The sequence below is a fragment of the Pipra filicauda genome, unplaced genomic scaffold, assembly GCF_003945595.2.
Source record: "Pipra filicauda isolate LSUMZ 115617 unplaced genomic scaffold, ASM394559v2 scaffold87_size3191425_pilon, whole genome shotgun sequence".
Taxonomy (NCBI): Eukaryota; Metazoa; Chordata; class Aves; order Passeriformes; family Pipridae; genus Pipra; species Pipra filicauda.
The window spans coordinates 1,039,420-1,060,665 of NW_024105064.1; the positions used below are offsets into that span (position 1 = coordinate 1,039,420).

Below are 21,246 nucleotides of genomic sequence, written 5' to 3' on the forward strand. Positions count from 1 at the left end.
AAAAAGGGAAGGAAAGAAAATGATCCAAAGATGTCCTGAGCCAACGCGAGTGAAGAGAAGGATTCTGGAGGATGGCTGCAGCATTCCTGTTCCCTTTCTCGCCCAGAGATGGAGAGCCCTGGACAGGGAATGAACGCTGTTCTTTGCCTTCAAAGAATCCTGGCTGTCAGGAACTCCTGGGTGTGACTCCAAGCAGGGAAGGGGAAGGGGCTCCGCTCCTCCCAATGGTACTTAGCACCCCTGAGAGCAAAGAAAAAAAAAAAACATAAAAAAAAAAAAAATCATCACACCAACCACCTTCCCAGATCTCTCCTCCTCCCTGGAAACTGTGCTCAGTTCCTCATTCAGGTGTCTATGCATCTCTAGCGACTTTGAAAACAATACCAAAGACAGACAAAAAAGGAAAAATTTAAAAAAAAAAAAATTAAAAAAAAAAAGAGGAATTTAAAAAAAAAAAGAAAAAAAAGAAAAAAAAAAAGGCAAGTTCCCGTCCATGTTTACTTCCGTGCGGATGGTACGGCACCGGCGGCTCCGTGCTGGCCCCTTCCCTGGCACAGGGCCCTGTCAGCACACAGGAGAATGGACTCTGCCTGTGCTCCAGCCCTACAGAGGTGTTCTTTTATTTTTTTTTCCCCCATTAGATGTCTTGTTTCAAAGAGAAGAAGAAGAAGAAGGAGGAAACGTGTGCTTGGGTGGGATGAAGGCTCACAGCCTCCCTCCTCACGTGTCCAACAGACTCATTTCTACATCTGGGGTGGGGTTGATTGATTTTTTTTTTTTTTTTTTTTTTTTGTTCCTAGGGTTGTTTTTTGTTCTTCTTTAAAGCCTTGTTACAGAGGTGGATGTAGTTGCACATTCTGGCCTGCTGTGGACCATGAGACAGATCCCTGGGAGGGGGAGGGATGCTGGGGGCTAAAAAACAATGGGCAGAGTTTTTACTACTGTGAATGAGCTGGGAACTCCTGGGGGTGACCTCCTGTGACTTGTACAGTTGTGAACAACAATCACATGTGGTACTTTTCTCTCTCTCTCTCCCCTGCCCCCTTTTTTTTTGTTTGTTTGTTTTTTGGTTAAACGTTGCACGTGCTACCGTTTTTTTTCTTACAAAATAGCTTGGTGGTACATTAGCTTCTTTATATTGTAAAAAAAAAAAAAGTTTAAAAAAAAAAAAAGTCATTATGCATCACATCACGATAAAAAAAATGCTTTCCAGCAATCAGTTTAAATAAAAAAAGGAAAACACTTAATTTACAAATGGTACCTGGCTTTAACCAAGAAGTCTCTCTCCTTTTTTTTTTTCCACTGGGGTCATGTGGGTGTTGGTGCTTCAGAGCTGCCACATTTCTGGCCTAAAAACCAATCCAGGGGTTGGTTAACAGCTGCCAGAAGGCAGCCAGCACTTTGCCCAGCTAAGTTAGAGAAAGGAGATAAAGCGACTCCTTTCTCTTTTGGAAGAACAGGTAAGTCAAAACCTTTTCCTTACAGTTAGGACATCCCAGTTCTCACCTGTGGAGTTACATCCTGAACTCCCATATGGACCTGTCTGAGGACTCAGCCTCAGTCTTGAGGGCTCCTTAGCCCCTAATGAACCAGCAGGTACTTTGGCCCCCTCAGAGCGGGCTTTAAATAATGACAATAATGATTATGTTAACAAAAAACCCCAAATTATTAATTTCTGAGGTTATCCTCTCTATGGGAGGAAGTATCCGGGTGCAGGCCTGGTAATTCCTGTAACTGAAGAAGAAGCAGCTTTCCCTGCCCCTATTCCTGCTGCTAAGCTCCAACAAGCCACAAAAAAATAAAAGTATATTTTATATTTAAATGTTCTTTTTTTTAAAAACCATCTTGTCCTCTTGTGGTGTGCAGTGTAAGGATGCCTGGAAGGGCACAGGGAGGCAGTGCCATGAAGGCAGAGCTGCCCCTCTCTGTGCAAGTCACTTGGCCACCCTAAGCACTGACAGACACCTACTGACCTCACTGAATGGTGGCAGAGAAGAATAAATATCATGTATTTACTCCTGGCCTTCTATCTTCTTTAAAAAAAAAAAAAAAAAATCTGCATTAAGAAATAATAATGTTCTCAAAAGGCACAGTTAATTTTTAGGAGTGACTCTGTCAGCTGTGCCCTAAGGATACTGAACAGCAAATGCCCTCTATTTCCAGTTTATTTTCCAAAGAAATATGTTTCCTAGCTGCCAGCCTTGCAAACTACCCGTGGTCTCAAGAGAGAAGCTCTTTTTTTCTTTCCCAGCAGATCCCAAATTGCCCAGTGCCCACCTTGAGCTAAACTGTCCTCCCACTGGCAGCACTCCCAGGGGCAGAGCCATAATGAGCTGCATCTGGAGACTGCCCAGGTGATGCAGGGGTTGGCTTTGAGGCAATAAAAGCCAAAATCTCTGTTTTGGGGTCTCCCAGAACAAAAGGGTGTTCACAGCAGCTGGGACTGGCCCTAGAAAGGGCTGCTTTTATGTCCCTGTGGGTGACAGGTACTGCCAGGCTCAGACTGGTCCCTTGTTTTTGATAAGCAAATGTACCCCACACAAATCCAACAGCTAACAAAAAATGGAAGTGTTTCCTGCATTATTAGTTGTGCCTTTCCTTATTCCTTCCTGCCTGCACAGCCTCCCCAACCCAAGGAACTTTAATGTGAAGTTACCTTCTGTAGCACACTTACAGCCAGCTTGACTGAGCTGATAAAAGGCTTCCATTGAAGTTACAAAGCTCTGAAACACGCTGTGCCATCCTTAAGACCTTCTTGGCAACAGGGTTGGTTTTGGTGAGTGCCCCAGAGCAAGATAAGGGGTGACAGGGGTGGGTGGTGGAGCAGAGAGGAGGAACCTTAGCCAAGAAAACTTGTACTTCCCTTGCTCAGCTCGCTTAGCAGGAGCTCAAACTGAACCCTGTGCTATTTAAAGCAGCAGATTTTTAATGAGGGCTTTTTATTATCTCTGCTGAGCAGTTTCACTGGCCTTGACGTGACCACAGTTTTATTGTTACCAAAAACATAATTGGTAGAAAAAGCTTGAGAGTCCCAAGTTGTGTCTCTACCACGTCACTGAGCGAGTCCTCGGTGGCACTTGGGGCTCCCACCTGCCGTGTTCCCGGCTCTTACCCCCTGCTCCGGGTGCTGGAGGCTCAGGGAATCCAGTCTGTAAGGGATCAGCGTGGAGGGGAGGCTGTGAGGGAGCTCAGTCATCATCTGAGAAGGCCAGGTCCTCCACGATGTCCTCCCCGCCCTGGGCGAGCTGTTCCAGGTCGGAGCGTGACATCCCTCGGGGGCAGCTCCTCTGCTTCCATGGCCCTTGGGAATTCTGAGTGCCTTCCCTGCCTTCCTCTGTGGGTAAAGAGAGAGAGAGAGGTGTAAATCCTGCCTTACTGGGAGCCAGCATGAGGCGAGTCAAGGCAACTCATGACTAATTAATCCCAGACACTCATTAATTTATTGGCGCCTGAAGCGTGGCAGGAGGGCCCTGCAGGGTGCAGGTACAGCACTGGCTCTGAGGTACCTGAGCCCAATCTGGTTCACCTGAGGCAAAAACATACAGGAAGAACTGGGGGGCACAAGACAGGCAGAGCCTCCAAACCTTCATCCCTCTGGGCTCAGGTCAGTCTTCCTCACTGGAGGTGTCGGGCTGGGCTTTGAGAGCTGGGCAGGAAGGAGCTGTCACAGGTACCACCAAAACCTTCCAAATGCAAAAGTATTCCCCAAAGAGTGGGGGGCCCAGGTGAGAAATGGTTTCTAGGACCTGCTCGTGGGTTGGAAGGGACCTTAAAGCTCAGCCCATTCCTGCTATGGGCAGGGACATCTTCCACTAGACCAGGCTGATCCAAACTGGCCTTGGACAGTTCCAGGGATGGGGCAGACACAGCTTCTCTGGGCAACCTGTGCCAGGGCCTCACCACCCTCACTGTAAAGAATTTTCTTCCTAATATCTAATCCAACCCTGCCCTAGAGTCAGTGTGAAGCCATTCCCCCTTGTCCTGTCACTCCAGACCCCTGTAAATAGTCTCTGTCCATCTTTCCTGTAGGCTCCCTTCAGGTACTGGAAGGCCACAATTAGGTCACCCCAGAGCCTTCCCTTTTCCAGGCTGTTCCTCCAGCTTGTCTGAGTTCCCCAGCAGGCAGAGAGGGAAAACTCTCCTTCCTTCTCCTTTACAGCAGTGTCAGAACACACACCAAATACCCATCTATTCCTGGTGCTGGGGTTTGGGTGTGCTTGCCAAGCCACAGCCATCTGCCACACTAAATCCATCAGATTTTGCTCTCTCTTGGACTCTTTTCCCCTCCCCAAACCAGCAGAGAAGCCGCACACAGGCACTTCTGTGGCTGCTCCCCACAACCACACATGACACTCAGAGGCACAGCGAGGAGCAGAGCCTTGGCACTCTGACACAGAGGCCTCAGCAGTGGCACAAAACCCGGCAGAGGAGCCCCACAGCAGCCCCTGGCAGGGCCAGCTTCCCCCTGCTCCGTCAGCTGAGGGGCTTGGCAGGCACAGGCACGGCTGTGATGGTCGTGGTTGGGGCTGAGCAGGGGATGGAAGGGGAAGATACGCCCTCCTCAGCTGCACAAAGCCTGGCTTGGTGTCCAGCACAGCCCTGGTGACAGAGCTGGCAGCCTTCTCATTTAAAGAAAGCCATTTAGAGCTGCTTTCTGCCTTCTCAGAGCACACTGACCCCAGCAGCCTCTCACTCCAACGCCCACCACTCACCAGTTCCAACTGGGCAGCAGCTACTAATGGGCAGGAGTGACCAGGACCGAGCCCAGAGGCTGGTCAGTGGTTCTATGTCCACACACTGTGCAGTGCAGAAACCCCCATGAATGCAGGGCCTTGGACATGGTCTCCTGTCAGTCCTGCCCAGGGAGGAGCTGCAAAGGAAGGGTTACCCTGTGCAGCACCCCATGCCCCAGGCATGGCTCAGATAAAAGGGGACGTGCACCCTGCACACCCCACGTGTGTGTGACCTGCAGGGAGCCTCCAAGCAGGGTCTGTGATCTCCAAGCAAGGCTTCTGTACCCCTGTTGGGCTGGGCTGTACTTGGAGTCTGTTTGAGCCTCGCTGCAGGAGGCCCCTGAAAAGAGATGAAAGGGACTGGGGGCTTGTTAGAGTGAGGCCTGAAAAGATTTTAACCCTTTCTCTCCTTGGTGTAACTCAGAACTGCCAGGTCTCCCTGCCCAGGGTGTGTGTCTGTGTGTGAAGTCCCTCCTGGCACTCTCAGCTCACAAGAGCAAAGGAGCCTTCAGGCACCAGTGCTGTCAGGAATTCCCTTCCCCTCTGCCCAGCTGCTCCACTTACCATCTGACTCACTGTCCTCTCCCAGTTCTTCCTCGTCCTCCTCGATTTCATAACTTCCTTCTTCATCATCATCATCCTCACCATACTCCTTGCTGCTCTCTTCTGAGCTGTCATCTGATGCCTGCTTGGCTTTGCCTTTACCTGCAAGTATTTTTACCATGTAAATGGAAAAGTGAGGAGCAGCACACGTGCAGGGAGGACATTGAAAGGGCAAAGAGCTCAGGAGTGCCAGACACACACCAGAGGGGACGTTTCTCCACATTTCTCACACCTGTCTCCCCAAAAGCCACCTCTCTCTTGCACCAGAGGCCTGGAGAAGGATGGATTTAATTTCAGAGCCACCTGCTAGAGGCCAGGAAAGAGTCAAAGAAATCAGCTCAGAACCCACAGCAGGGTTTTACTGCTAAAGCCCAGGATTTGCTGCTACCTGGTACTTATGGAGCACCACTGGCACAGCAGCCAAGTGTTCATCTTGGATCTGCCTGCCCTGCTCAGAGAGACAGGAAAGCTGGACAGACAGAGGAGTACAGGGAGAAAGAAATGAGCCTGCTGAAAGGAGAGGGAATAAATCCCACAGCTGAGACCAGAGAAGGGCTGGTTCTACTGAGAGATGGTGCCTGTGTCACACCCACCTCCACCTTCCATGGTTAGTGCAACCGAGCACAGGGGTAGACTCTGGTTCAGGGCATCCTTGTAAACCTCTCTTAACTTTGTTCCCTCTGTTAGTCACAACAAAAGTGTCTAGGCACTGCTGCTGAAAATTCCCTCTGCAGATGGCAAGCCAGGTCCAAGGGAGCCTGGCAGGAAGGGTTAAGACCCTCTGGGTGCTTGGCCTGTGGGAAAACCATCCACTTCTGAGCCTCTGGACCCAGATTTCTACTCATGCTGGGTTTGCTGCAGTGGGGGAGTGCCTCTCCTCTCTCCCTCCTCGAGGCCCTGAATGCCACCAGGCTTTTAAATGACAGAACACAAGTTCTGTACAGAGGGAGCAGCAAAACCAGCTGCTTCTTGCCTCCTTCCAGCCCTGAGCTTACAAGAAGCTATTTATTCACAATTCAGACTCTGCTTGGAACCCGCCTGTACATCTTTCTCACTCTGTGGTCCCTGGGCCACACCACGGCGCCTGATCTTTGTCCCACCCTCCCTGCCCAGCAGCTGACCTATGCAACTCACTGAACTGAAGACAGAGTCATCAATAAGCTGGCTGCCAGCATTCCCAGCTCCCTGTCACCACCCTGTCTGCTCTGCTCTCACCCATCTGTCAGCTCTGCCAGCACAGTTCCCCCTGAGGGATGGGAAGCCACATCCCACGGCTGGAGCTCCCAGGCACCGCGAACCCTTGCTCCACAGGAGATGGACTGCAGTGCTGCCCACTGCACCCCAGCACGGTGATGGGCACCTGAGCAGCTCGGGAAACAACCCAGGGCACGCTCTCATCCATCAAACACCAGCCAAAGCACCAAGAGATCCGGCAACCAGCTCAGCCCAGAGGATGCAGTAAACCAAGTGTGGGCAGGGATTGGGTCATTCCTACCTGCTGTGACACAGGAATTTACTGAACTTCCCCAGCCTCCCCTCGCACACAAGCCCCAAATTCCACCTCCTGAGGCACAAGTGCATCAGTGAGACCCCAGAAGACAGCAGGGAACCACTTCTGCCCCCCTATTCCTCAGCTGCCAACAGGCCACAGCAGGAATTTTCCCACTGAGAAAGGGCCACGATTCCTCTGGTAGGAAATGAAAAGGCCTGCCCTCTCCCTCCACACCCCTGGCCCCCACCAGTCTGGCATTAAATTGATGTAATATGATTAGGCGAGGGATAAATGAAGAAACCTGTTCAAGTTCATTAAGGCTCAGCAACACCTAATGTGGACAGATCACTCATTACTGCCAGGCCCGGGGAGACGCTCCCTCCTCGCCTTTAATTGCCTCATGACGAGGCAGCCCAGCACCTCTGCCGAAGCCATTAATGATTTCCAGCCTTGCCTTTCCTCCCAGAGATCCAGCTGGTAAATGAGAGGAATGCAGGTACCTCCCCACCCCCCCACAGACTGATCAATCCATGCTCTTTCCTCCCCAGCTCCTTGTTCTTTCCTGCTCAGGGGGTTCCCAAAATGTCCAAACTGGTTTCTCTCCCCTCTTCAGCCCTTGCAGAGACCCCAGCCAGGGAGTCTCTCCAGCCTGCCAAACCCATTCCAGAGGGCAGCTTGTCCTGATGTGATGGAAGTGTCTGCATCCACCACCTTCCCTGCTCCCTTGGGGAGGATGCCAAGGGTGTGTGATCCTGCTGAAATGAGCAGGGAGCTTTCAGCTCCACCAGCACAAGGTAAGGGGAACCTCCCCTAGATCCACGACATTAAAAAACAATTGCAAATTCATCCCTTTCCCTGCTGCACACACCAATACACTGCTGCCATTTCTTCTGGGAGTGGCAGCACCACAGCCAGGTGGAGGCCAAAAAAGGAACCACCAGAAACAGCCAACAGGCAGCATCATCTCCTTAGGAGGACCACAGTGGATCCTGATCCAGTGGGCAAGAGGCTTATAGATCCCCACGACACACCAGTGTCACAGCACCAACGTGTCCTGGGTCAGGTCTCTCCCTGTCTCTTTTCAGGGTCAGCATCACTGGGCATTCTCAACTGCACTCCCTGTTTTCCAGCTAAACTTTTTTCCCTCTCCCAGAAGGTCCATCCAGGGTAGTCTTATCTCCCTGCCTAGATTTCTGCCATGAGCTGCTCAACATGCCTCTCTTGGAAGCAGTTTGAGGCTGATTTAAGATGAACCAAAGTCCTACCATTGCCCCAGACTCTCCTTTTGACTCTTTGGAAGAGAGGAGATTGTTATGCCTTCAATCTCACAGGTAAAGAAGAAGTGAAGACACAGGCCACAGCAGCTGCAGGGCCTCCCAAATCCCCTTGCATCTGGCCACCTAGGAAAACAATGCCCACAAAACACAGGGAAGTGCAGCACTGGCTTCTCTGACAGTCACTGAGTGCAGAGCCTGGCTGGGAACATCTCACACCCCACACAGAGCAAGAACAAGAGCTCATTGTGTGCGTCTCCCAAGACACAGATGCTTTTCCAGCCTCCCTGTTCCCTGTCCCTTGCCCACTGTGGAGTCACACCACTGCCAGAGGGGCCTTCACCCTGTGCCACCACAGCTCCACTGCCCCCACCCAGCGCCTGGGGATTCATGGGGGGCTGAGCACAGTTGCTCCTTGAGATGGAATATGCCTTCAGGGCTGCTCCCTGCCTCCAGAAAACACCCTCCTAAGAACAAAGGCTAAGGAGAGATGGCTGGTCCAGGAATGTTGGAAGGCCAGGCCCATCACTGGCACTGCAGTGCTGGTGCAAACTCAGACTACACAGCACAGCTGTGGGAACTAAACAGAGCAGGGAGAGCCCTTGGATATCACATGGATCTCAGACCTCACTCTGTCACAGTGGATGGCAGACCCTCAGAGCTGCCAGAGCCTCATGCACAGATGTCACAGCAGAGGCCCAGGGTAAAGCCACGCCTAACACATGGATTGCAAACCTTTCCCCCTTTTATGCTCCCCTCCCATTCTTTGCCAGATCACCTACAAAAATTCCTCTGACTTCAGCCTCAAGCCATCAGACTTTTCCAACCTGTTCTTCCTCCTGTGCCACAGATGCCTGTGAGGGAGAGGATGCTCGCTGGTTCTGTGGCAAGTCTCAAGGTTTATCCTCACACCTTACCCTGGGCACAAGTTGGATGAATGACAACGCATTTAGAAAACCTGGGACATCCCAAACATTCCAAATGACAAAAAGAACATCCAAGTTTATCCTCCAACTCTGTGGTGAACTTCTCAGGCAGGTTCCACAATTTACTGTGGCCCTCTCGTGGCCACAGCCAGAGGGTGACATCACCCACGTTCTCCAGGTTTTCTTGGCTTGTCAAGAATACTTGGAACGTCAGTCACCATAAAATAAATAAATCAGAAGTTCATGCAAGGAGAGGATCAAAGATCCTCCTGCTGGTAGCCAGCCCCTATGATGTACAGAACCTGTCCAGCCAAACATCTCTTGGTTTTTGGGCTCTCAGGTTGAGGTCAGTCTGTGTGACAAAAGCAAGGTGCCAAGGGGATGAGAGAGGTCATGCACAGGAAAAGATTAATGCAGGACTAAGGCTTTAAAATGAGCTGGACTGACAAAGGAGAGAAAGATAAAAGCCTCTCAAACACCATCATCCTGTGCTCTCCCTCCCTACCAGTGTATCTTTTGAACCCACCATGGCCATACTGACCCACATCATATGGAATTCTGGACAAGGAGAAGTCAAGCCCAGCCCCAGCCCTGTACCTTTTACAGAGAATCCACTGTTCTCCTCATCAGAGTCACTGTCCATCTCAAAGAGGTCCTTGAATTCCTTCTTATCTTCCTCCTTTCTTTCATCGTGCTTCTTGCGCTTGATTTCTGGGAAGTTCAAGTCTTCAAGCTGGAAAAAAACCCAAACCAACAGTAAGAACAACCTTAATTTGTACTTTTAAATATAAAATGCAGTGTTTAAACACAGGACTTGGCTTTGCCCAGCCTGCCAAGACCAGCTGGGTCTGTCTGCTGCCAACTGGGAGAGCCACAGATCTGTGAGCTGGTCACAAAGGTGACTGATACACACAAAGCACTGCTGCTCTATTGATCTTTACCTAATAAACTACTTTTGCTAATGGACCCTCTACTGCCAGTACCTTAGCAGGGATAAAAATGCAAGATATCCACGAGGAGCTGGCTGTAGGATCTCTGGACTGAAAGCCACGCAAGCCCAGTGAAGCTCAGGAGGCAGCACAATCAAGACAGACTGTGCTGGTCCTCTCTGCAGCAGGAGTTCCACCAACACCAAAAGCTGTGACAGCTACACCAAGGCTGCCTTTCTGGGTGCAGATTTCAGCACGGTTAGATGGCAGGGATGCTAAAGGTCTGCCTGCACCCCCATCACTCGCCCTCGTGGAGGATCAATGGGCCAAGAGCCCCCTGCTGCAGCCAGCCAATATCAATGCCATTAAGCACTTGCCATTGACACCACCTCACTGCTCTTTACACCTCTCCGGAGGGGGATTAGGGGGAGGATTTACTCGCAAGGGCTCAGGCCAGCAGGGCAAAGATAATCAGAATGCAAATTAAATCCCAAGTGCTCTGGGAACATCAGCTGCCCGCTGCCCTGCCTGGCTGCACACCCCCTGGGAAGCACTCAGGCATTAGCACACATTAGCTTGCTTGGAAACATTCACCCCGCGAGTAATAACTCATTTGCTCCCCTCTACCCCCAAGACCACCCCTCAACACGCTCCTCCTCGACCACTTCAGCCCTCCTGAGAGCTTCTCCCGACGGGAACAGCAGGGAAGCACAGCCTGTGTGGAAGGGCAGCTCTCAGCGGAGAGAGAGAGAGAGGGAGGACTGGAATGGGGAGGGGAGACAAGGGAGATGGAGATGTGCATTTGCTCCCGCAGCCAATTCCAGCAATTTCTCCCAGCCTGTTTCACGGTTATGGTCCCCAGCTGGGCAATATTGATCCTGGGAGCTGAGCACTTACAAGCAATAACCTGCAGCACCGGGATGGAAAGTCAGGAGCTGGTCAGAGAAGGGGAGAGGGGAACGAATCACCGACCACCATTTGCAGGGGCCTAATTTTAAATCATCTTCCCACCTGCTCTTTTTTTCCCCCACTGTGAGAGGCCTCTTCTCCCACTGGCCCTGCTGGGCTGTCTGTGCTGGGAGGGTGTGTGAAGGGAGCAGCACAGGGCTGGCTTTCCAAAACTGCAGTCATTCCATGCCAGAGGGGAGACTTGGGAAGCAAAATGCAGCAAGGGCAGTGATCCAAAGGCACTGCCAACCAGCTGCCCTCAGCTGACCCAGTGACAGACTGCCACCATCCTCTATGGAATCACAGAATGGTCTGGGCTGGAAGGGACCTAAAAGATCTCATTCCACCCCCTGCCATGGGCAGGGACACCTTCCACTATCCCAGGTTGCTCCAAGCTGGCCTTGAACACTTCCAGGGATGGGTACTGGCTGAACTCAACCTGAGCATATTACAAAGGACCTGGTGTTGAATCCTGCTGAGTTCTGCTACCTCCAACTTTGAGACACCACAGGACTGCACCTCAAAATAAAGGCACCCAAACCCCTGTTTGCCATGGAGTGATCACAAAGCAAAGGAATGAGACTTGTACTGAGCCACAGCTCGCAGATACGGGCCGTGTTCATCACACACAAGCAGTAATTAGGTAATTTGGGGGCCAGTCTTTTAATCTCCAGCTAGAGGGTTACCATCTACTGAGTCTCACGAAGCCGATTAGTCCACATCCCATTAAAAACCATTGGGAAAAGCAAATGGAATGGGCAGACAGGGTCAGTGTTGTTATATAAGGCAGGGCTGCAGCTCAGAGCAGCTGAGAGACAGCCTGATCTTTTTTTTTTTTTCCTGTTATTATTTTTTTCCCCCCAATGGCTGCTAATGGGACATGGATTTTCCCAGCCCTAATGGGCCTCATGGTGTTCACTCTCCTGCTGGGGCTCACAATGCTGCATCATTAAACTACCAGTCCCCACCGAGGCACACAACAGCCCCATTCACCAAGCAGAGATGCCAGGCAGCCACGGGCCTTTCCAAGACTCTGACTCCAAATTCTGCCTCTCTCTGCAGTCTATCTGCTCAGCCCACTTTCTGCAACAGAAAACAAGCCCCTGTCACTGCCTTTCACACTTCCCCTGGTTTCTTGAGCCTTGCTATATAAAAGCAATGTCCTTCTCCACCTCAGCTGGTCCTGGACACCCCAAGGAGCTCCAGCTCCCCTCCTCCACTTAACAGAATACAGGGGCTTGTCTGCACTGAGGGCTGATCTCTCCCCTTGGGAAAGCTGCTTCAGTACCAGGAAGGTGTCTAATCACACCAGCAGGGCCAGTTTTGGGCAGGAGATTAACCCCACTCACAGCCATCACTTCTCACTGTTTCTTAGCCCTCCCTCCCAATTTCCTCTCTGCAAAGGCCACATTCTTTGCCCAGCACACAGCGTGCTTTTTGTTCCCTCTGCATGGCTGCCCTGGGGATTTTCAGCCTCCTGCCCTTCCCTCAGCCTGCTCTACAGTACTGAGCATTTGTAGGATCTCCCAGGTCTCCTACCACGCCCTGGGACTCGTCTGGGAGCCAATCATCCTCATGTCCCATCGATTATTTTAATTGTTCCCCAGCATACACTGGAGACACCAATTATATCTGTTTCCTGCTGCCTGGCCAGGAGCCTGGCTCAGCCACTTTCATTGCATTAGCATCGAGACAGCTTTCCTTTGGACTCCTAATGGAGCTCCCACCCCCTCCTCCTGCATCCTGGAGTGGCCAAGGAGCCTTCCCTAGGGCAGGAGATGTGGGAAATGGTTGTCTGGGCACTTCTGCCCAGACAGCAAGGCCCACCTCACAACCAGCCACCCCCACCATGGGTGCTTACCACCCTGCTGCTGCCAGGACGTGGCTCTTGTCTTCCCATGGCACAGATGATGCCCAGTAAACCAGGGATTGAGCACTTACCCTTTCTTTGCCACTGATTTCCAGTTGTATCTCCTTCTCTCTCAGCTTCTTCCACTGAGTGTAATACTTGGTCAGAGGTGTCCCCTCCTCTTTGACCTGCTTCTCCCACTGTTCCTGGGGAGAGAAGGGGGTACAAATTTAAAGGTTTTCAAAGCACTTTTCCATTTTGGCAGACACAGGGAGTCAAGAGCACAAGGTTAAGATCCTTTCCCAAACCACACTTTCCCAGCTTATGGGTAGAAGTTGGCAACCACAACTAAGAATGCAAGGAGGGCTAAGTGTGACTTCAGCCACAGTTATTTAAGCAACCACTGAGCCAGAAGTGGTTGTGACTGACAGCTCTCCTTAGGCAAAGCAATGCTTGAGCACTGCAGGGAAACCAGAGGAAGCCAAAAGCTGAAAGGGACAGGTTGGACAATGAAACAGCTTAATAATGTGATGCCAAAGCACAGGACACCAGTGGCACTGAAGGACAGCATGGAGTCCTCACAAAGGAGCACCCATGGTGGTTTATATGATGCATTAGCTTATGGAAGATCAGACTGTTTCAGTGTGAAATGTGGGTTCCCAGATTCCTATTTCTGCCTTCTGGGCGAGGCCTGATTCTCAGAGTTGCTGAGAACTCACAAGAGGTTCTCCTAAAATGAGTCAATGCCCCCTGGGATCCACTGTTACTCTCCTGGCCTTGAACATTCACTTCTGCTCTGGCTGCAGTGAGAAGATGCCAACAAAGAAGTCAAGGCAGATGATGCAGCTGCTGTACTGGGAAAGGAATTACTTCAGCTGAAACTTGAAGGGACGAATAAAAAAGGGACAGACCAGAGGATCTATCAGGACAAAATCTCTATTCCCTGCTCCTTCAATGAAGGCATCTGATCACCTGCTCAGTCCTTGCTTTTAATTCAGGAAAACATCACACGAGCACTTACAAGCCCTAAGTACCAAAAATGTCTGATTGCCTGTTCCCCCTGTTCCACAGCCAAGTGTTTATTTTTGAAACAAACATTCCCCTGCAGGGTCTTGGACTCATCCCAGCCTGGAGAGAGCAGAGCATGAAGAAGTGCAGAGCCTGTTTCCCGCTGTCCAAGCGGGGAGAATAAGGAGGTGCAGACACCCTAGATGGTGGGAAGCCAATTAAATGGTTAAAAATTCCTTTATGCTTCAATCATCCGGCATGTCAGTGCTGAAAGGGGGTGCTGCTATGTCATATTAGAAACATTCTTCTTAACCTGCCAACATCCCTTTACTAAAAACCCCCACAGAACTGTTACCTGGATCACCACAGAGCCCAGAGGCTTTGCATTACCCCACAGTAAAAAAAGTCAACCTAATCTAAGCAGAAAGACATGACATATAGTAAGCAGAAATTGAAACAGGCAGAGGAGGAAGGGAATGAGCAACAGGAATAAAGCTTAGCATAGATACACCCAAAGGTCAGCACAGATCCAAAAGGAGTATCCTGAATCTAGGGCTGGGAAAACTCCAGAGGTCTGTATGGGCAGCTGTGTGTACACACAGTGCTCCTGACTGGGGGTGAGAATGAAAAGCCAGACCATCCTCACAGCAGAAAACACGGCAGCAGCTTAAATATTCTTCAGCAGATCTCAAATCAACTGCTCCTGGGGAGCTGAGCCCCGAAAGGAGGGAGCTGTGGGGTGGAGGCTGCAGGCTGTGAGCCAAGGCATGGGGAGAGGGTTGGCTGAAGAGCAGGACTGTGCATGGACAGCAGCACAGAGCCCCCAGCTCACGCCAGGAACCAAGCACTCAGTCTGTGCTGTGAAGGGAAATGCACCAGCCTACACCAGGTCCTGATTTGGCCCATCCCTGGGAGGGAAGTGGAGGTGACCTGTGGTCTCTGCTGCTGGTACCAGGCGCTGAGCTCGGCAATCAAACATCACCCGGCTCCAACAGCACATTTATGCACCTACAACAGGCACCATCCACACTGCACCGAGCCAACACACCCTTTCTGGGAATCTCAGTCCCAGGCTCCCAATCCCCCCCCCCCAGACTGTTTGTAGCATGTCTCCAAGGTCTGCAGGGCTGGAGCCCGTGTCTCCTCCCCAGCAGCACGGCCGATGTGCTGATGCCAGTGGCAACACCAGCCTGCAGACCCAGCACAGCTTCCCTGCCCACCCAACCCACCCCTCTGGCCAGAGCAGCAATTCCTGAGCAGCACAAAGGCACCCCGCTTATAGATCGGGCTCTGCTCGTGCTGCCAGCTGTAATCAGGTGATTTGTTGAGGCTGCTTGGTATGGACAGCTTCTGAGAAAGGCTCTTCTTACAGAGAGGGAAGTGTTTGTTCTGCCTGATACAGCTCTTTTGGTTTGCAAGTGTGCTGGAACCCAGAGATAAAAAAGACCATTAAAACAATCACATTTGTCTAGTCAGAACACCTCAGTGGGAATTTTGAGAGAGGGGATGCCATCCCACCCACTTTAACCTTTTGGAATTCTCCTTCTATTGCAGCTTTTGCATCACTGTGCTGTCAGGGAACACCTGCATGGACAGCCCTGCACAGCAACAAAAATATCATCCTCCACCCTCCAGAAAAGCTTTCAATCTGAAATGTGAGATGGGGATGAACCAAGAAGATCTGTAAATCCCATGGAAAGGAGGTAAAGCTTTCCACCAGCTCACTCCCTCACCTCCCCTTTCATGAAGCGTTGACAGCCTGAGGGGCTGCACTGCTCTCAAAACGAGGGGTCCCCAGCTCAGCACAGGGGTCTGATGGGGAGCCCAGCACATACTGCAGGTCCTTCTCCTTCCTTGCATCTTCCCCTGCCAATCCAGGGCCCACACCAGTGTAGAGGAACCAAAAATCACAGCAGCACATCAAGCATCTGGATCCAACTTCAGCTGCAGGCTCCACTTTTCTTGGCTCCCTCTCATAAAGACCTTAATTATTATAGTAACCTATTAGCACTGTGCTCTCAAAAAAAAGCACTGGCTCTTCATTCTTAACAATGACAATAAAAAAGTAAAGTTCTCAAAATAATAAGGAAGAAGTCAGGCTGAACACATCTGGTGTGCATGTCCCTCCATACCACAGTTCCTGGGATGTGAGGAGGGATCCTTCCACAGTCCCTCCATGTTAAGTTAAACATTGCAACCCCACAGCATTAAGTTCAATCCCCAGGGACTCTTTGAAAGAGTCCCTCAGGTAAAATCCCCCTTTCCAAAGCACACCCACCACTCTGTGATTCCCCATGACAGCCACATTTTGGCACATTGCCGAAATAATTAGCTTAGAATTTAGACTTCCACAGTGGAACAAGGACAAATGCATGGGAAAACCAGAGAGCATTTGCTTTCAATTGCTCCTGCTGGCAAGGGGGACATGCACATACCTCCCCTTCCCTCAGCCCTCCTTCCCTTCCCTTCTCTGGCAGTGTTTGCTCAGGAGAGGTGCCAATGCCCCACACAGCTTGGAAACAACCCAGACTTTGAGGGACACTCCAAATCCTTTTGGGAAGCCCAGCCTCCATAGGAGCTTTGGCCCTTCTTGGGAATCTACACCATCTGCTTGCAAAGGTGTAAGGGGGAAACACAGGCCCAGCCTGGGTTCTGGGCACAAAAGATAAGCCACTATGGCTTTTCCACCCCACAAAAGTGCTGAGTGGGCTGTTTCCTCTGCTCCCAGGAGCACTGATATCCCAGGAAATGAAGGGAAGGCTCCCTCCTCCCACAGGACAACACCACAGTGGTGCAGAAATGCAGTTTGCACAGGCAATCCTGGCGTCCTCCATGAGCAGCACTTCACACTTCGCTCTATCCCCTGAAATGGCAGAACAGCAGTCCCCAAACCTGCCTGGCAAACTGGTGTCCTTCCCTTAACCAGCCTCCTTTACTCAAGGCAGGTGCCTGTTGATGCCAGTTCAGAGCCAGCCCCTCCTGATTCACACTGATGTCACCCAGACATCCCTGGGAAAGCAGGTGCACCAACCAGGAGACACCCAGGCAAGCAAGATGTTAAAATAATCATTTGGTTCTTACACAAGGCACTGCAGCCAGAGCTGCTGGGAAAAGCAGACAGTGGCAGAGTTGTTGGAAACCCTGTTTTTGTTTAGCTAAAGACCTTCCCCAGCTCATCCATTTCGTGGAGAGCCCGGGAGGTTGAAATCTCTGCCTCTGCAGTGGGTGGGTGGTCACAGCACTGCCCACAAAAATACAAACCAACAAACCCCAGACTGCCTCGCTCCAGACGGGACACAAACCAGCCCAACCCAGACTGGCATTTACAGAACCAAAGACTGCTTAGTCACGTCAAACCCAGTCCCACCAAACCCCTTAATCCCAGAATAGCACTGCTGTGTCCTGGCACTGATATGCCAGGATTTCAGTGGCTGATTTTCCTGCAGTCTCTGCCCCTCAGTGTCTGCAGACACATTAGTCTGCACTGCACTGCTGCTCCGTGCTCAGCTCCATGCCAACGGGTGGAGCTTCCAATGATGCAGAACTCCAGACTTTCCAATAAACCATGTGGCCACAGAGACTGCTCTGACCCATCAATCACCTTGCAGACAGAGATATTTTCACCTCCCTCCTGCCAGGCAAGGAAGAGCCAGTCTCCCTGCTTCCCCTCCCAGAGAGGACACACACAGCTCACCCGTTATCAGGCTTGCAGAGGTGGCAGAATCCCCCCATCACTTTGGGCACCTTCCTCATCAGGAATGGGACGATGAAAGAAAACGTCCCAGCAAAGGCAATGCCCCAGCAAAGCAAGGCATTTCCATGCCATGTGTGTGCTTTACAAACAACAGAAGGATACAATTTATGGGCTGTGTTTTCCATGAGGCTTTTGGCTGCTCGGCCTTGCCGGGGCTCGGTTGTTTGTGAACATCTGCCCCACCGTTTCCAGGATCTCCTCCTCCTCCTCCTCCCCCCGCTGCCACAAGCTCAGCCCAGCATCCAGAGCCTGGCTGCCTTTCCAGGAAGGCCACATGGAAGCAGCAGGACTCACCACAGCCTCCCTGCTGGCCACGCCGAAGGCGGCTCTCTGGCGCTTGCTGGAGATGTAGGCAGAGTTTTCCTGCAGCTTCTCCAGGAGCTGCCGGATGGGCTTGCAGTAGTTGGCAACCTTGCACTCCTTCAGGAAGGATTTCAGCTGGGAGGAGGAAAAGGAGAGGAAGAATGAAAGCAATATGAGAGTTTTCATAAAGAGCAAAAAGAAAAAGCATTTCCCACCCGCAGTGACAGCACGGGGCATCTTTTCCCTTTAATTCATCCCATATTCCAGGGTATCACCCAGATCAGGCCTGGGGGTCCTGCCTCCCTGGGCTGGGAGGGTGCAAAGAGCTGCAGCGACGGGCCAGATGTTTCTATGTTACCCACAGCAGGGGCCTTGCTCAAAACCAGCTCTTCTGCACCCTGTAACACTACTTTGTTCTGAAAAAGATGGATCAGTGGAGTTCAAGGAGCCAGGAGGAAAAAGTCTGTGCTCTTGGGGCTTCAACTTCCAGCTGCTGTTGCAGTTACAACAGCTCTGTCTCCTGCTCTGTCAAATAACGAGGAGGACTGTGGACCAGATGCATGAAGACCAGGAATAACAGTGGATACTAAATGGCCAGAGGCCTAGGGAAGCCAGGATTGGAATGGGGAAAGCTATCTGTAGGGAACATCAGTTGATATTGGGATGGGAATATCAAATACAGTGGGCTGTGGGTGAGGCTGATGGCTGGGATTGAAGGCAGAGTTTGAAAAGAGGTTTAAAATTGGGGTGGGGGTGTGTGTGAGCTGGGAGTAAAGGCCTTTAGCATCGTTTGGTGCTGGTCCAGGTGGGTCAGGACAGAGTCAGCAGGGCTGACTCTGGCTCCATGTCTGAGTGCACCAACCTGGCTCCAACTGGCACCACGGACTTTTCAAGGGTTCAAACCCACACCCCCACCACATAAAAATCTACAAAATAACTCTCCAACACCACTGCACTGCTCTGACACCTCCAAGATAAAAGTTGAGGCAGCAGTGGATGCTCCTGATGACAGAATGAAAGATGGGGGTGTCCACATTGACTCATGCCTTGAATTCCACTTTACTACTCTGTCTGCTAACAGTTTTCACCAACTCCAAGACAAGCCTCTGGAGTGCTGTCCAAATTCTGCAGGTCAAGTTCTTTGCTAGACCCATATATAAATACACACACACACACACACTACACAGACACTTGATTTAGAGAAAGAGATCCAATAAGGCAAAAGAAAATGGTTAACCACAATGGAACCTTCATCTCAGCTGGGGCCTGCAGATGCTATCATGATAGAGATAAAGGGTTTCCAGTCAGCAAATACATTACTGCCTCCCCTACTCATGGCTTCAAATGTTCTGCCTCAAAAGACAGAACTGGGGGAAGGATGAAGATGTCTCCCTCCTGTGAAGCCTTGGCTTGATCTTACATGCCAAGTGGGGAGGTATTAAATGTTAATCAAGAGGTGACAGTCACACCCAGCCCCTCTCTGCCAGGGCACTGCTCTCCTGATGGGTATGTTGCTGCAGGACCTGCTGTCTGTGACACACGTGGAGGATCTCCCCCATTAACCAGCAGCAGGGGCTTCCCTTGTCCCTTTATCCCCAGCACACACCCACCTGCCATCACACAACCATCTCAGAAAAATGGGATTTAAAACAGAGACCTTCCCTGCTTTCCACAAAGCACACAGCCCATCAAACCAGTACAAAGAAACCATCAGCAAAACTATTCTCCTGCTGACGAAGCCTGTCCTACCCTCACTCCCCCCCTTTCTAAAATATTTATTTTTTATAGGTGCTGCATATTTATCTCCACTGAGAGATGCATTTGTCATTCGATTTATCTCACTTGATCCCCACAGCTGCAGCCCCAGATCCATTTCATCCGCTGCCACATACATTATCATTTTTCTTCCCTTGCAGAAGTGTCACCAGAAATCCTGCGAAATCTCAGGCTCTATCAGTGCAGTTTGGTGCTGTGTGTTTGCTCTCACAGCCCCTGTGCTTCATTTCTGCTTCCCCCCCCCTCCTCTCTCCCAGCCTTGCAATCCCTCACAGTCCCACCACTATCTGCCACAGATATTAATGAAACGTAATGAGATCTCAGTCCCGTGTTAAGAGGCAGGGAACACAACCAGGGAGGTAAAAGAAGATAAAGGACAGAGAGAGAAAAAGGGTCTGCGTATGCCTTTTCCCGCTCTGCCAAATATAAGTCATATCTTTCCAGAATAAAAGCAATCAGGACATAAATGTGTGTGGATATATGTCATTAAGATCTCCCACCCCAGCTAAGCAGCTCTGTGATTAGTGGGATTGATTCTGTCTAACTGCCAACCAAAGGTTTACACCAGCAGAGACCACAGCAAAACCCCAGCTCCTCTTACTGTAAGTGATGCAGGAAACTAGAAATGATCTGAAGCGGCTGGGCACGTCCTGCAGGGAACCCAAATCATGCCCAAACCCCTGCTCACAAAAAGCAGAAGGAGTATTGAACTGGGGACAGAGTGAGCAGCAGCAGGAGTGGCTGTTGGCAAGGCAGCCCAGCACCTCCTGCCCTTCTGTCTCGCTGCAAGCCAAGCCTGGATCGTGCCATCTCCTGCCTCCACCAGCACTGCCTACCCCCCTCAGCAGTGCCAGTTTTTCCCCCCTCTAACTTCCCACCTCTGCTCTGTGATGCCTGTCAGGGCTCTAGAGGAGGGAGGAGGCTCTTCCAAGCATCCAGAGGCTCTGCACTGAGCTCCTCACCAGCCCATGGAGGCAGTGACCACCACGGGGTCGCCCAAGGGGCAAGAACGGCAGCTTTGAACCATCTCCCGTCCCCCCCGGGCTCTCCTTTCCTTTGATCTGCCGGGGGTGCTTCCTGCCTTCCAGGCAAGGAGGAGGTTGGAAAGTTGAGTCTGAAGGCAGTTCAGCCCAGCTTCTCCCAGACCCACTGACCAGAGGAGGAGGAGGAGGAGGAGGAGGAGGAGGAGGAGGAAGGCAGCCCTGGCCAGCTGGAACGCAGCCCCCGCGCGACGGCGCTGAGAGAAGCGTGAGCTCACCAGGGAGGGAGTGTCAGGACAGATGGATTTTTACAGTTAACTGGAACTGCTCCAGGAGAAAAGCCTCTCCCCCCCCCCGCCCCCCCCAGGCCTTCCCGAAGGCTCCGAGATTTTGGGAAGCTAAACCTCAAGCACCCCAGCCCGGCAGACGCCACGAGGCTGCGGTTAGTGGCAGCCAAAGAGGAACCCGATAGCATCAATCCTCTGCAGGAACCCAGGCTGGTCCCAGGGTGTGTTTGGAAGCCACGAGGTGCTCGGTGCCAGAGGGCCGTCAGCCGCTTCTCACTCCAGCCAGAACATCGGCTCCGACAGCTCCGATGCTCCCAATAGCTGCTGGCTGGGAGGAGAGGGCCTTGTTTGCTGCCAAAAAAGTGAGGAGCACGCACAGCCAGC

At 51.4% G+C, this 21,246-nt stretch overlaps 1 protein-coding gene across 2 annotated transcripts in view; it reads right to left on the reverse strand.

The window, feature by feature from the left end:
- Window positions 1-10: 10 nt before the first annotated feature.
- The window catches only part of NOC2L (NOC2 like nucleolar associated transcriptional repressor), a 42,851-nt gene continuing 21,615 nt past the window's right edge, over window positions 11-21,246 (reverse strand). Inside the window, exons 15-20 of one of the 2 annotated variants that reach the window (XR_003542099.2) lie at window positions 17,811-17,954; window positions 12,847-12,960; window positions 9,626-9,761; window positions 5,298-5,438; window positions 3,113-3,334; window positions 11-240 (exon numbers count right to left, since the gene is read on the reverse strand). Coding sequence is in view for 1 of the 2 variants with exons in the window: in XM_027728612.2 (XP_027584413.2) it covers window positions 3,189-3,334; window positions 5,298-5,438; window positions 9,626-9,761; window positions 12,847-12,960; window positions 17,811-17,954 (681 nt within the window). In the remaining variant the exon portion in view is untranslated. Of the gene's footprint in view, window positions 241-2,955; window positions 3,335-5,297; window positions 5,439-9,625; window positions 9,762-12,846; window positions 12,961-17,810; window positions 17,955-21,246 lie in introns of those variants that run through there. The other variant, XM_027728612.2, reaches the window with a different exon arrangement.